Raw genomic sequence first — 15609 nt, 5'->3', positions numbered from 1 at the left:
GTCAGTCAAGACACCGTCATTGTGGGTTTTATCTCCACAAATGGCCATTTCCCCTCTTCCTTTTCTCATGACTTATTACTCGAGTTAAGTAAGAGGTGGCTCATTGTAAAGGGGATCAAATATATGGTGATGGAAGGAGATTTGACTTTGAGGGGTGAACAGTGCGACACACAGAAGGTGTATCATCGAAGTGTACACTTGAAACTTGCCTGATTTTATTAACCAATGTCACTTCGATAAATTTAATAAAAAAATAAAGGAGTTTTTAAAGACTTTCTCCACCTTCTCTCCCATGCTGGTTCTTATCCATCGGCCTAGGCACATCCTTCTCATTTTCGTCATATATGTTTCTCTTCTTATTCATTTAATTAACCCACGTTTAATGAATGCTTATGGATATAATGAACGTAGAGTCTGTGCCAGGCATGTTCATTTTTTTTGTCTTCAGGAAATATAGTCTCTCGGAGGAGAAAGACATAATCACAGATAAATCATAGTCCCTTATGATACAGGTTATAGTAATATTAAGGCCAAAAGTTTTGAACACTCACAGGGAGGTGAACAGTTGACCGCCCGGTACCATCAGAGAAAGCATCACTGAGGTAGTGACTTTGGACTAGTTACGTGACATGGAATTTATACATATATTTGTAGACGAAAGAGGTTGGTGGGTCGCAGTGCATAATGAGTAGAGTGGGCTCAACTAGACACAGCAGCCCAGGTCACCTTTTTCACTGCCGCTGCCATCGTGTGGCAGTTTTGAGACTGAACACTAAGGACCTCTAATGACTTTCAGACCCACGCGTTAAACTGCACTTGGCCATTGTGGTTTAGTTTTGTAGTTTTACGATATTACTTTTTACAATTAGCTTTTATTCTTCGTGGTTAAGAAAACATATGTTCTCTGTTGGTCTATCTTCAAAGAGAACGCCCTCTCGCGTGTTTTATCCTAATGGCCAGAATTTGATTCAGAGTCAAGTGAGCAGTGAGTTTATTGAAGCTGGGCTTAGAAGTTGCCATGATAATGTCATCTTTCTGAATGTCCCCTACAGTCTCCCCGCTATTGTGAAGCCGCGGTCAGTGTCATGCTCACAATTCCAAGAGCCCTTATTTGTGGGACGCTCATGTGATTCCCATTAGAAACAAGTGTCCCAAATGTGGTTTTATGGGTACACTGCTGTTTACGTTTGTTTCCCGTTTAGCCTTTAGTACTGTTAAACTCCATAAAACCATTTTCTAGTCACTATGTCACTCGACATTTGTTTTTTGCTGTGTTGAAACATATGTAAGCCAAGAAAAAGTGCTTATTCGTGATGATGGTGTTATGATGATGATGATGATGATGTCTTCACAGACAAGGAATCACTTCTCCAGCACTCGAGAAGAGATGGAAGAACTTAAGGAAAGGATGAAAGAGGCTCCCCAGACGTGCAAACTCCCAGGGCAGCCCACCATTGAAGGCTATCTCTATACGCAAGAGAAATGTGTGTGCAATGCAATCTAGGGACCACTGGGTTTCAGTGGGCTGGCACCTAGTGCCACCTGGCTTCCTCAAACTCCGGACACCCTTACTGTTAAAGACCCCTGACAGCCACATCTCTTTGGAGAGCAGTCTGGAGATAGAAAATAGAAAGGAAGGAGAAATTGGAGGGAGAGGTTAAAGATTTGCCTCACAAAGGCTCTGGGAAGATAAGACCTCAGGTTTTCTCTGAGATTCAAAATGGGGATTATTAACCGTTTAATCCCTTTGATGACTCTTTGGAGCAAAAAGGCAGGTAGGGTAAAAAAAAGGCAGATAAGGAGTAGGAGGTAGAAGAATAATATTTATTATTCCTGTTCTGTGCAGGCATGGTACTAAGTGCTTAATGTGCTATCTCATTTAATCTTTGAAACCACCTCATCATTCCCATTTTACGCAGGAGGCCACTGAGGCTTAGATCGCTAGTTGAAAGTCAGCCAGCTCTCAGATAGCAGGCCTAAGAGTAAACTCAGGACTGTGTGATGCCAGGACCTACGCTCTTGTCACTGCAGCCCATACTTTGCACTGCCTTAGGGGTACGTGGTTGGCCTTAAAGCACTGAACGTCCCTGTGGTTTCATTGGGCAAGATAGTCGTTCGTTGGTGACCTAGGAAAATGGATTAGCTTATCCAGTCATTGAATATTGCAGGCGATGCGAGCTTTCCTGCCTCCTAAATTACAGTATGCAAAGCTGTATGTGTTATTTGATTTTCCTTGTGAACTGTGACCCAGTTCCCATAAAGCCTGCGTTTTCAGTCCCTACCCAGGATTATTCTACCTGGGGAGTAGGGAGAAGAGGCTACCCAGAGGTCACCAGTGGCAAAAACCACTGCATTTCGCAAAGCGTGATATTGCAGCAATGCTGTTCCTCCTTTAGAGCTATTAACTTTTGATGATTTTCAAAGACTTCCCCTTGTCAGGTTGATCCCTCCAACTCTGCATTGCAGGATGTCAGTATCAGCACTATTGACATTTTGGGCTGAGTAATTCTTTATTTGGGGGCATCCTGTGCATTATAGGGTGTTTAGTAGCACCTGTGGCCTCTCTCCACTTTATCCTAATAGCATTCCCCAGGTGTGACAACCTAAAATGTCTTTAGACATTGCCAAATGTCCCCTGGGAGGCAAAATTGTCCCTGGTTGAGAAGCACTGTTATATTATAAAACAGCTACAGAATAGTGGGTTTGTAATCGTGGCTCTAATATCAACTAGCTATGTGATCTTTCTCGGTCCCAGCTCTCTAAGTTGTCAAATGGATTTGACATTGCTACTCAGTCGAATGTATGCTCAGCGAGCACCTTTTTTTCCAGACAATAGTCAGTGCATTGGGCACACCAAAAAAATCAGTCAACTTTTGTTACTGCCCTCAAGAAGTCCACAGTCTGTTGATGAAGACAGACGAGTATATCAAGAATTATAATGAAATGTGTTGAGCACTGCTTTTGGGGCATATATATAAAAGCTTCACTGAGGAAGAGATGTTTGAACTGGAACTTGAATTATGGGTGGGATCTTGACAGGTAAAGAAAAGGGGGATCGAAAATTCCAGGTTTTACCACTGCATGAGTAAAGGCACAAAGGCATGTGAGGACATAGTTTCTTTGTAATTATTACTAGTACCCCATTCACTCTTAAATATGTCTTAAATTTGCATTATAAATTATATGGCCACCTATTGGTAACTGAAAGTAAGTCAGTGGGAGAGGAGAATGGAGGTGAGAGTTGCAAAAAACAACGTCGAAAAGGTAAATATGATGTCATCGTGAAGGGTGTGTGGGCCGAGCTAAGGAGTGTGGAGATAGCGGTGGACAAGCCACGGCCGGTTTATAATAAGGGGAATGACATCAATAGAGATATATAGTTAAAAATATTCCTCTAGCAAAAGAATGGAGAATGGACTAGAAAGGAGTGATCAGAGATAGGGAAACCAGAGAGAAGGCCACTGAAATAATTAGTTGGAGATATAGCAATTTTGTGTTTTATTTGAAATATCTCATCGAACATTAAAAATTAAGTCAGGAATAGGGTACTGAACTAAGTTAGTTCTAAAAAGGTTGGAGAAGAGGAGGCAGCTGCAGGAGAGACATTTAAGGCTGCGGTCCCCAACCCTTTTGGCACCAGGGACCGGTGCTCCCATGAGGATCTAACGCCTGATGATCTGAGGCGGAGCTGAGGCGGTGATGCTGGCGCTGGGGAGCGGCCGCAAATACAGATGAAGCTTCACTAGCTCACCTGTCGCTCCCCTCCTGCTGTGCGGCCCAGTTCCTCACAGGCCATGGACCAGTACCGTTCCATGGCTCAGGGATTGAGGACCCCTGATTTAGGGGATAGGTTGAGTAAAACCCAACCACCATTCAAATGGAGCACATTACGGGGAGGTAGGAACAGAAGATTACAGATGTTTGTAGCTCATTCAATAGGATGTGTACAGGTGGCATTCACAGGGAACATGGCCGAGTGAGTGGTTTGGAGCAAGTGGCAGCAGGTGAGGAAAGTGGGGGACGAGGGCTGGGCTCTCCGTATGTGCAGTGGGCAGGTGGCGCTGTGGGGCTGAAGTTCGGGGGAGAGGGAGCATGACCCTGAGGAGCAAACTGTGCACAGCTTCCACCTTAGGGGTGGACCGACCGTGCGGCCGAAACTTTAACTGGTCAGCTCACTGCTGTCTGTCTTCGTAGGGGCTTTGGGAATATCCTGGGTGAAATACTACTGCCAGTACGAGAAAGAGACCAGAACTCTCACCATGACGCCTATGGAGCAGAAGCCAGGGGCTAAGCAGGTCAGTTCTTCTGTGTGCCACGTTTTTTTGAAATGCATATGTGACTGCACCTCAGAAAAGAGTGTAGGCTGACTTAGTGTCAAAGAATCAAGTCCGTCACTGTCATGTGGAGCCATGACCTCACCTGTTCTCCTTGACCTCAGTTTGCATTGGGCCAGATACTACTCAGTTGGGTGAAAGATTTCTGTTAATGGCATCAGACCATTTACTGAATTATTATAAGTGCCCGTCACGTTGTACCAAGAAAATTGGCAAAAACAAAGATGAATCGGGGGAGGAGAGCGTTACTTTTCAAAGGGTTGTACTGTAGGATTCCTTTAAAGAGCAAATGTTTAAAGCGTAAATCGTTTTCCAAAATTCTTTTTTAAAATTGTATGTCTGTTGCCTAACGTTGGAATAACCTATACCCCACATCCTGTGTAACACTCAAATCTTTAAGCAGTTACTGCTGCTTCTTCCTCCCTCCAAACCTCCCCCGATCCCCAAATGGCAGGATGGTTTTGACACACTGAGAAGATGGTTTACTCACCTGGAGAATCTTTGTCTGTCGCTATGATGTGTTATGCTGTGTTGTTACGGTCATTGTGCCGTGCTCCGCTGTACTGTGCTGTGTTATGGTAGACCGCGCAGCCAAAGAATGAATTGTCACCTCACTTTTGCCTATGTTTGTAGGAATTTTGGGAAATTTGGGAATATGTACGCGTGTGCGCACACACACACACACACACACACACACACACACTCACTGGAGGGTTTCTTAAGATAAAAGCTGTTAAGGGAGACTGTTTATATTCTAAAGTACTTCGGTTTGTCCTTTTAATTGTCTCTGTTTCTCAGGCAAGGTCTCGGGCATGATTTTTAAGGGTTTTCATTCTTCACAAGTCGTTTGCAAAATGAAACAATGTTCACTTATTAGCACCCAAAATTGTGATACATGAAGACTCTTTTTAGGTAGGCAGGAATTTGCAGAAAAAGTGGGCCCGTTTTTTCCGCATTGCTGACATTTTCTGTGGAAGATCTCTCTCGTGTAGCTTATTTATAGGAAATTCGAGTGGATCAAGATTTAGTGGCAGACTGTTGAAGAACCGCTTTTTGGGGTTGTTTAACCACGAGTTTTGCCAGTCTGCTTTGAATGTGGTTTGGAGACGGGATACACCCCGAAGTGCATCGAACCCCCATCCACGCTTCTGTGTGTGCAGTTACTTTTCATGACTCCAAAACTCTTCTTAGTTTCCAGTCTGCCAATTACGAACACACCTTTGCAGGTGATTCCAGCAAATGCACGTCGTGTTGCTGCACAGAGCACATTCCAGTTGGGTCATAACTTAGCTGACGCCTCTGACGCGCAGGTCCCCGTAGGCAAGCGTGCCCTGTAGCCTCTTCCTTTTCTTCTGATAGACACATTACTTTCCAGATCCCAGACTGTAAAGTTCCTCTCTTAGATACCAACCCCACTTACGCCCCTCCATCCTGCTCAGAGTGCCGCCTGCACAGTGCCAGGCAGAGGCGGCAGATGCCACTTTCAGATCCTCCTAGCAGATGTCCCCCCTTCCCTTTTGATTGAGTGGCTGCCTGGAAAATGGCAATCGTGTGAATCTCAGCGGTCTGAATACGGGATTCCTTCCAGAACAGGCAGAATTCCCCTCAATCGGAGCTGGAAGTGGCTTCTTCTTGCCAGTTCTGTGACTTAGTTCCTGTTACTAGTTTGTGTTTTGGAAAGGCAAATAACATAAATAAGCGAGGTAAAAATCACAACAAAATAAAAGCCACCATTCGGCGAACATCTGCCGTGTGCCAGGCGCTGTGGGTAGCTGAATTCGAAGATGGAGGAAATACCTTCTCTCTGACTGTGCTTCTTCCCAGTGTCTCCTATGAGTTCGGCCTGTTGACGTCCAATATGTTCTGTGCTGACTTTACAAACCACCTTCAGGGTTTTGATAAGATTCGCATCCCTCTCCCGCCAGGCGTTCGGGGTAAGAGGTCAGGAGCGCCTCGTAGCTTTTTGATCTGGACTAAATTACTCGTTGCCCAGTATTGTTTTCCTTATCAGGAAAATAGAAAAGATGGAGCTGCCGTTCGTATACATTTATTGAGCACTCAGCCTTTACTCGGTACTAGACACGTAAAGATAAATAGGACACTGGCCGTGTCCTTGAGATGTTCCAGGTTAGGTAGGGAGATCAGACATGGAAGCAGAATATGGACAGAATGTGCAGAACACGTAGTGGGCGGTGGACGGCGCTGGGGAAGGATGCGAGCTCCCCGGTTTGTTGCTGTTTCTGCGATGCCAACTGCGGTGACTTTGGGGAAGCCATCTTAGCTCCCTGAACATCACCTCCCTCCGAGCTGGTTTAAAAATACCTAGTGTAATATGTGGTACCTGGTAGGTGATCGATTCACGCTTTTTCTCTTTCCTATACTACATTGTCTCTGTCGAGATAATAGAGGGAAACTGAATGGCGTGAGACCAGGGGATGCCAAGGTTCCAAATGCCACCGTAACTAATACACACATGGGCTTATTTTCCCTGCTCCTGCCCCGCGTTTGGCGAGGTCGCTTTTGTAATTCCTGTTTTCCTCAAGAGTCTGCAGGTGGGGAACAGACACGTTTGCCTCTCCTCCTCCATCTGCCACTTAATGGGAGGACAGTTGCAGAAAGCCACTTAGCCATTGCAGCCTCCCTACCTAGGAGTGTCATGAAAATTTTATTCTGTACGCTTTATGCCATTCGGGCACCCTACTTCTCCTGCACCCCACTTACACGGTGTGTAATGAGCTACCTGTTTAATCAGCCACGCTTGGAGACGAGCGATGGCCTACGCTGGGTATTTTCTCCCGGCCCCGGCCATTCAGTGATTCTTGGAGCAGGGAGAAACCATCTGCCATCTTGATGCGACTACCGTTTGAAGGGACAAGGTTCTGCGGGAGGCTACACATTGCTCCTGCTGCCCTGACAGATGCCTTCCAAATCACACTGAGGACACTGCAGGACGCAGAAGAAGCTTCTGTACATTTTTATTCAAACTGCCTATTAATCCTTCTCTTGTACCAGGGGACCATGGACTTAACCCTGAAGTACTGCGTGAGAAGGAAGACGGAGTCCATTGACAAGAGGTTCTGTTTTGATATAGAAACTAATGAAAGGTAAGCTGTGCTGGGGTGACTTGGCAGTGTCCCCATGTGCCAGGTGCTGAGCATGGTAGGTCTTTATTTTCCTTTGTCAACTCTTGTTCATGAAAATGAGCGAAGCAGTTCATGACATCATTGTTTCTGTTCTTCTGGCTGCCCTTCCTGGGGTCCCTGTTACACCCCACCCAGTGCCGGGTCTCTCTGTGAGCGTCAGTCAGCAAACGGCCATTCCTAGCACGTAATTTGCTCCCAGAGTTGCAGGAAGCTAGCATTTGATGACATGGCAACAAGGACAGGGTAACGAGACTCATTCTTTTTTTGATGTCCAATATAACGTACTAGAACACATCTTTAAGGAGAGACAGATATGATGGAGGGACATAGTGACACTGGGGAGCCTTCCCCTCCCCCATTGGCGCAAACATCATACAGACTTCCCCTACTTTGCAGATGTTTATGTCAAGTGGAAATAGTTTATCAACTTTCTGATTTCAGCTGAGGCTTACAAACTTTGAACATGGCTGTGTTTGTTTCTCTCCAGGGCTTCTTTTTGTTTTCTGAACCTGGGCGATTTTATCAGAGGGAATTTAACCTTTAAGTTTTAAAATGAGAGCATTTGGAGTTACCTTGGCATGTTATGTAGGTGGGAGGTTGATCTAAAATTCAGTGAATAAAGGTGTTGCTATACTTTATTTCAGTCGGTTTCTATTGGGCACCGAGTAATAGAATAGAATTTAATAAAATGATCAGAATACTGAAAAGGAGCTTGAAGGTCGAATTACAATATCACACGAACAGGACTTTCAGTGACTTGAATTGTAAACCTAATTCTAAGAGACGAGGGCTTTTTTGGGATGGTCTGCGATTAAGTAACTGCTAGTCATTTTCCCCATTTTAAACTTCTGCTTGTGAATCCATATGAAATAGTTGTTAAAAATGAATGATCCCAGTCAAAGATGGCTGAGATTGTTGCTGGGACCTGTGACACTGCCACTCATGTTCCCGACAGCTGCAGGCCCAGCAGGAAGGGGAAACTGGCTGTTGTCTCCTTCATGAACCTTTAGTGTGTCTGGCTCTGCCATATCAAGGTGCTTCAGAGAAATTAAAATTTTCTGCCTCTGCATCCCTTTTCAGCTTAAATTTGCAAGCTACTTGCAAATAATATTCCCAGAGACTCAAAGCAGTTGCGAATAATTTGGCCCTGAGGTTAGGAGCGGGGACCAGCTCATACTTATGTAGCTTGCACCTTAGTGCTGTGTGTGCATGGCTCCTGGTAGCTACGAAATTGGGTGTTCATTTTTGAATGTATGTTTTTACTACCCTGGAATGCTGAGGGTTTCTGAGCCTGAAACCCAAAAGTCAAGGTTTTGATGTGTCTGTGATTTTACTTACCACATATGGGGCACTTTGAAAAAGTATGCCCTCCTTTAATCCCCTCCCCCATTTCACAGGTGAGGAGACCGAGACTCGAATCTGTTTACTCGACTTGCCAATCAAAGTCACATAATGGCAAGGCTGAGCTCAAACCCTGCTCCGTAGGCATCTCCAAAACTCATGTTCCTTTTGATTTTGTTCCACTGTCTATTATAAGCAGAACAAATATGCTGTGAACTGGATGGTCTAATAGCATCATGAACTGGTGCCGAGCACCTGCACTCGTGTTCCCTGCAGCAGCGAGCGAGGCCTCTGGGTCTTCTTGTCTATTTCAGGAATAGAGGATAACTTTTTAGTAGTTTTCCTACTCGTATTTCTAGAAAATGGGAGAGCCGGGGTGCAGTCCAGGCATTCCAGGGTCCAGGCCCACACCCTTCACCACTGCAGTTATGCCTTTTTGTTCCAGATGGGTGACTGGCACTTCAGGGGGTGGGGCAAAGGATGTGTCAGGCCATCGTGGAAGACCCTCGGACTGGAAACCATTGCTGTCTCTACTTTGTCATCCTGTTCATGACAGTGTTGTTCTTTGAGTGTGACTTTCTGTAGCACCCAAGAATCTCCACATGCTTCCTGAATAGTCACTTCTTTATTCTTTCAGCTTCTCTGTAGGGTCAAGCAAGGACACACGCTGGTTTTTTGATTTCCCGGATAGGGAAGCTAAGTTACAGAATGGTTTTAATGCTTTATCTGGTGTTCAGTGCCTGTATTTCTGTCCGTGGCCTATTTGCTTGCCCGCCTTCCTTCTGGCTTCAGGAATTCAGCTGGATAGCTGTCTTTACGAAGATTTCTAGACCTTTTATAAAACCCCATACAATACATACAAAAGATTGGGTATTTCTAAGAGAAAGGTCACCTTGAAAGAATCCAGCACCTGAAGCCAAGTCCTGGTTTTCAGTTGATGCTGGCTTTAAAGAAGTAAGACACAGAAGGGCGGGGCGGGGGACAGGCATCCCTGATGTCAGAACTGGAAGGGACCTCGTCGTCGATCTCATCATTTCGTGATTCTGAGAGAGGTCTCATCTTAACACAGTGAGAGGAACGAGCTTCTCGTAATGGCCCAGCGTGGCAGAAAATGCAGGGAGACATTAAGTTGGCAATAATATGGTCGATCGCAGATTTCCAGTTTGGTTGGGAAGGTCTAAAGAGATGGTACATAGGATAGCAAGGTGAGGTACCTCCGGGTATAGGTATCCCGCAAGGAAATCGAATGAAATTGGGTCTGAGGCCGTCTGCCACGCAAAACGTGCCTTGTGGTATAGTGGTTAAGAAAGGTTACGGCTGCTGGACAAGAATCACTAAATTCAAAATTTGGCTCTATACTCACCCATTACGTGAACTTAGGTGACTGACTGCTCTGTTCCTCAGTTTCCCCTTTTGTGAAATAAGAGTTATTATAGAACCTGCTTTATAGGTTTCCTGGGTAGATTAAAGAAGTTAATGCCTATAAAGTACTTGGCCATGACCCGGGGCCTTGTAGCACTCAGTCAGTAAGTATCCGTCGTAACTATTAGTCGTGACACCGCTTCGGTCTCAGCCGAGAGGCCTTTCCACTGGGGCCGACCCAGCGTGCGTGTTGTTGAACCCTTTCCAGCTGGAAAGGCTCCTGGGCGTCCTAAGTGGTGAAGGCAGCACAGCCATTTTCCCGAAGAGCCCAGGCCAGATGGCCGGCTTCCAGGTGAGGGAGGCGGGGAGGACCTCAGTGTGGCTAAGCATGGTGGGGCCACTTTATGTGTATGTTATGGCGAGGTGTCTTGGCACCTGCCTTTCTGTTTCCTTGCCAGACCCTGGCATGAAGCCACCTAGATGCCACCTCTCCCCGGGTTCCCGGAGTCACTATTCTCTAAACATTCTGTTATTTTTCTGAGGAAAAGGGATTTGGAAAAATTAGAGTTTTGTGTGCCTGCGCCTGCTCAGCGTGACACCTCGCAGGCCTGCGGTGGGTCCTAGATCACAGGCTTCCACTGTCTCGGGTGGGTTTGTGCTTTCAGCTTGTCTTATTTCTTCCTTAGACCTGGAACCATCACTCTGCAGGCCCTTTCGGAAGCTAACAGAAGGCTGTGGATGGAGGCAATGGACGGGAAAGAGCCGGTGAGTTACCTCAGACCCTGGGGACACGGTGACAGCGCAGCCCAGCGCGTGAGTGCCCTCTAGTGGGACCAGAGGGTCCAGGACAATGACAGGGTCCTAGGTAGTTGTTGATCTGACATCTCTTGTTTAAGGACTAAGGCAACTTGAGTTCAAGGGGGTGAAATAATATTAGCTTCCTGTGTGGGAATCCTAAAAGCCTAGATTTGGATCTTAGTTCTGCCATTCACTGGTTGTGTGACCTTGGGCGAGTTATTTCACATTTTCCTCTCTTCAGTGAAATGGCTTTAACAGTCTCTGTCCTGCCTCCCTCACACTGTTGCTTAAAAAATCAGATGACGTCCAGTCTGTCAGCCATCATGGGATCTATTAGTTTTAGCTGCTTCGAACTAGTGTGAAGGGTGGGTGCGAAGCTAGTGAGATCTAACAGTATCTGGACATGGTCTAATCTCCTTGCGTCATTCAAGGCAAAAACTTGCTAAGATGAGGAAGCATATTCCAGGGTTTTCTTTCCGTGGGTCCGCAGCACCCCGAATCGAAAGAGGAGGGTGCGCATCCCAGATCACGTTTACAGCAAGCCAAGCCAGAAGGCAGCAGGAGAGGCCCCTGTGCTGGCCCCTACCGAGTGTGGATTCCTGCAGCTTCACTATGGCACACTTTACACAAATGTCTTGTTTATAAAAGCGGCAGCAAGGGCCGGCCAGCACAGAGACCTCCCTCACTGAGATACCTGTGAGAGTATTAATGGCATGCAGATGGCTTGTTTCCTGCAGCCACGCGTTGCTAACGTCGTTGCTGCTTTACTAAACACCCTGATCAGTCTCCCACGTGGTATGCGTGCCTTTGCTTAGAGTGTCGCAGAAGACCAAGACTTGAAGGAATGTCTGCTCTAACCCCGATCATTTTAGAAACATGACTTTTGAAGTCTGTGCAGTGAAAGGACTTGCCCAGGTTTTCAGATGAGGTAGAGACAGAGCCAGGACTAGACTTCAGGAGGCAAAGACCTCCTCTTGGTCTGTCACAGAGCTATCGCGCTGTGTACTTTAAAATGACTCAGAGGACTCGGGGCCAACGCACAGATCTCTTTTCTCGGCGGACACTTGCCTTGTCATAGACAAACACCTATTAACTAGCTTCTGGGTTCTGAGGGGCTGGTATCGAGAACATTTCGATTTTGCCATCAATGCCCGTTACCTAGACATGCGTGAGAGAAGCACTTCTTTTCTCGAATGATCTCCTGCGCCGTCAGAAAAACTCTCCAAGCATTACGTCAGTTAAATATCTGACAAGGCTACAACTTCAGCTGCAGTGAGCTCTCTGGAATCCAGTGTCGTCTTAGGAATTGTTAGTCCCGCTGTTTCCTGGGGACCTGGACCAAGATGATTTTGTTTCACCCACTTTTCCTTCTCGTTTACACCTTTGAGTCGTTAATGGTTTTGATTTAATATTATTCGCCATGCTTAACCTGTAGTGATTCTCACTTTCTGTTTCTTTTTTTTTGTAGATTTACCACAGCCCCATAACAAAACAGGAAGAAAGTGAGTCAAATTTCTGATTGACATTATCAACGGCCAGCTGTTCTAATCATAGTAAATGCTGTCATCAGTGATATGTGATATCGACACAAGTGTGTCTGTGGATGCCGCTGTGTGGAATGCAATTCAGACCTATTTTTAAAAAAATATGTCCGTTGATAGAACTAAGGAAGTCACCTTGTCTTAGCTTCTGGGGGGTAGAGGTAGTAATATAGAGAAACACATTATATTCTCCCTGTTCTAGACACATGATGGAAATCGCGTGCATTTCCAGCCTAAGATTTCATGTGTCATCTTGCTGGGGCCTAGAGCAGGCATAATGCACATGGCTGAGAGCATTTTGTGTTATAAAGAGTGGAAACGCTAACCACCCCTCCGATAAAAGGACCTTTCTGTTTAGGCTGATTCGAGATAAGCAGCCAAACCGTTAGTTCCCTCAGCTTGATAGTTAGTTGAATGTTTGATGGGCGAGGCTTGTTATGACAGTATTTAACTCTGCTTTCCTTTACTTGAAACAGTGGAGCTGAATGAGATGGGGTTCAAGTTCGTTAGAAAGTGCATCAATGTCATTGAGACCAAAGGTAAGATCACGAGCTGTCGCCTGGGCAGTGTGTGGACCTGGTGTCTCTGGACTCATTCAGGGCAGGTTTTCGAAAGTAGCAACGGCATCATCTATTGGTCGGGACCCATTTTAGGAATGGAGACTGTTTACAAACCTTGTAAACCAGACACAGTTTGTAAAATTTCAGCGAATTCCAAACCAGTGGTACCCGCGCATACCTGCATAAATTGTGGCTTCCTACTTGGAAAGAGAAATAGCTTCAGTGGCTTAGAAATATTGTAATATTGTTAAATACTACCCGACACTCCTTAAGTAGTGCTATGATGCATTCCTAAACAAACAGGAGCTCAGTTTCTGCCACAATACGTATCGGTTTAAAAACTGATGGGGACAAAGCTAAACTCAGACGAATGTGGAATCAGCGTTTTTCCAGGTTGACGGCACCATCTAGTTTTGCCCCGAGAATATTGAGAATGTAGCAGGTGTAGTGTATGAGCCAAGTCTCTTTTTTTTTTCCTTTCAAATGTTGCCTTGACTTTCTCCATGCACAAAATGGTCTTGAAGGTTGATAGTTCCTTCTTTTTTCAGTTAGATCTTAGTTCGTTTCCAAGATGGCAGCGTGTTCTCAGCAATCCGCTGCTAGCCACCTCAGCACGTTTTTCTATTTACCATAGAGCGTATTCTCTTCTGTTCAGGCTAATGAGGACTTGGTACTATCCAAGTGAAAGTACGAAGAGAATAATTAGGAGAGATGCTTTGGGGCTGTGCCCCAACAGTGGGGATGGGGGACAGCTGGAGAGCTTGGAGAGAGAGGGGAGACCTTTCTATTTGATCTGACTCCATACTGTTTTGATTACTATAGCTTTGTCAAAGACAAATGCACCGATTAAGGGGATGATTTTATTCAGACTGTTGCAACAGGAGAACCTTCATTAACGAGACACATAGAAGAAGAAGGAAATTTGGGGTACAGGAGAACGCTGGCTATGCCAACAACATTGACCTGCTCTTCTCTCCCTAGGGATCAAGACGGAGGGATTGTACCGTACCGTGGGCAGCAATATTCAGGTTCAGAAGCTGCTGAATACCTTTTTTGGTAATAATTTTAATTTTATAATTCTTATTTGGAGTTGTTTGCGTATTGGGAAGAAATGTGACTAAGAAAAAGGAGACATTGCTAAAGAAGGTCGTAGAATTTTTAAAACACTTTCAGAGGTAAAACGTACACGTATTTGCCTACCCTGGGTCACAGACAGTCTTGCCTTAAGGAAATGACTAGCGTCTCTCCTTCCTCACATCTTACTCCTCGAATCCTTTGCGATTTGGCTTATTCCACAGCCCATGCCTTGGAAGTGCCCCGATCAGGCTTAGAAGGTGTACCCTTGCGCAGTGTCATAGACACATTCAGCCTCTGTCTTGTTTGATCGCCTTGTCGGCCGCTACCTGCTTTTGAAACTTTTTCCCTATGCGACTTCTATAACTCAACAAGTCTTCTGATGCTTTGAATATTTCGTATTCTACCTTTCAGGTGACTCTTGTCAGGTCCTTCTTATCATCGTGTAAATCGTGTCTGGGTATTTCCCAGGATTCTGTCTTTGCTCCCTTTTGCTGCTGCTTCGACGTGTTTTCCTAATGCTTGAAGTTTATCCTAGTTATGGGTCACGTTTTTCTTTTTTTAATGTCTAGGAACTTTTAAAGGATGCCGGGCATCGTGACTTACTGAATCTCAACTTTTTTCTTTTCAGGAGTGTTGACTTTTCTTTTGTAGGCAGCTATTTGTGGATCAGCTTGATCCATCTGAGGCTTTTTTAAAAGCTTGTTGGGACAGATATAAAGCATCTTTTACTGGCTAGGTTAGCCTACTACAAAGGTCTAACTTCTTTTGTTTCTTCGTTTGTATTAGTTGGAACTTAAACACCTCCCAGTTCCACGTGAGCTCTGGGAATGATTCCATTTAAAGCTTCCTTGTATTTCTTTGCCGAGCCTCATGGATTTTTACCCTAGTCACTGTTGGCTTAGTAGTCAACAACAGACTCAAGGGGCCCATAGCTCGAGTCCTCACCATCTAGAAAGTGTTTTCTGGTAGCAAGCTGGGGTGATGGTAGGCCTTATCTTGTTCCTTTCCCCTTTTCGGTCATACTCCTGTGCTGTCCTAGCTCCCATCGGAAATGAAAGACTCATCATTCCCAGATGAGAGCCAAACCTCATCTTACCCCAAGCAGTTAACCACTTCCTCTTGGCCACCAGTTCTGTGCTTTGCACCGTTTCTATTTCTGAGTGTTTCCTGCCGTGATGTAATTACTTCTGGGTTTATCTGACCTGCTTCACTGAGCGTCCTGAGGAGAGACTGTATTTCTTGATTGAGAGTCATGTATATATGCATATCCAGAGTGTCTAGAAGCTTAATTTAATGGAATCGGACTGTGGGCCTTTAATGTCCTCCATTTCCCTCTGAATTTCTTGGAAACGTCTGAATTTGGGGACAGACACACTTCCCAGAAAAGGACCTGAATAATATTTACAAATGATATGGAGAAAGAAGGGGCGGCAAAGCTTCTTTCGTGGGGCTT

At 45.3% G+C, this 15609-nt stretch overlaps 1 protein-coding gene across 4 annotated transcripts in view; it reads left to right on the top strand.

Annotated features, from left to right (window-relative positions):
• Window positions 1–15609, top strand: part of OPHN1 (oligophrenin 1) — a 240962-nt gene that overhangs the window by 151920 nt on the left and 73433 nt on the right. For all 4 annotated transcript variants that reach the window (XM_025044450.1, XM_025044447.1, XM_025044449.1 and 1 more), the window contains 7 exons: window positions 1355–1484; window positions 4195–4295; window positions 7347–7438; window positions 10867–10945; window positions 12447–12480; window positions 12996–13058; window positions 14061–14135. In XM_025044450.1, coding sequence (XP_024900218.1) covers window positions 1355–1484; window positions 4195–4295; window positions 7347–7438; window positions 10867–10945; window positions 12447–12480; window positions 12996–13058; window positions 14061–14135 — 574 coding nt within the window. The remainder of the gene's footprint in view (window positions 1–1354; window positions 1485–4194; window positions 4296–7346; window positions 7439–10866; window positions 10946–12446; window positions 12481–12995; window positions 13059–14060; window positions 14136–15609) is intronic.

The sequence above is a fragment of the Pteropus alecto genome, unplaced genomic scaffold (genome assembly GCF_000325575.1).
Source record: "Pteropus alecto unplaced genomic scaffold, ASM32557v1 scaffold312, whole genome shotgun sequence".
Classification (NCBI taxonomy): domain Eukaryota; kingdom Metazoa; phylum Chordata; class Mammalia; order Chiroptera; family Pteropodidae; genus Pteropus; species Pteropus alecto.
The sequence above is the reverse complement of the archived record's forward strand: the minus strand, read 5'-3'. Positions and strand labels throughout refer to the sequence as shown.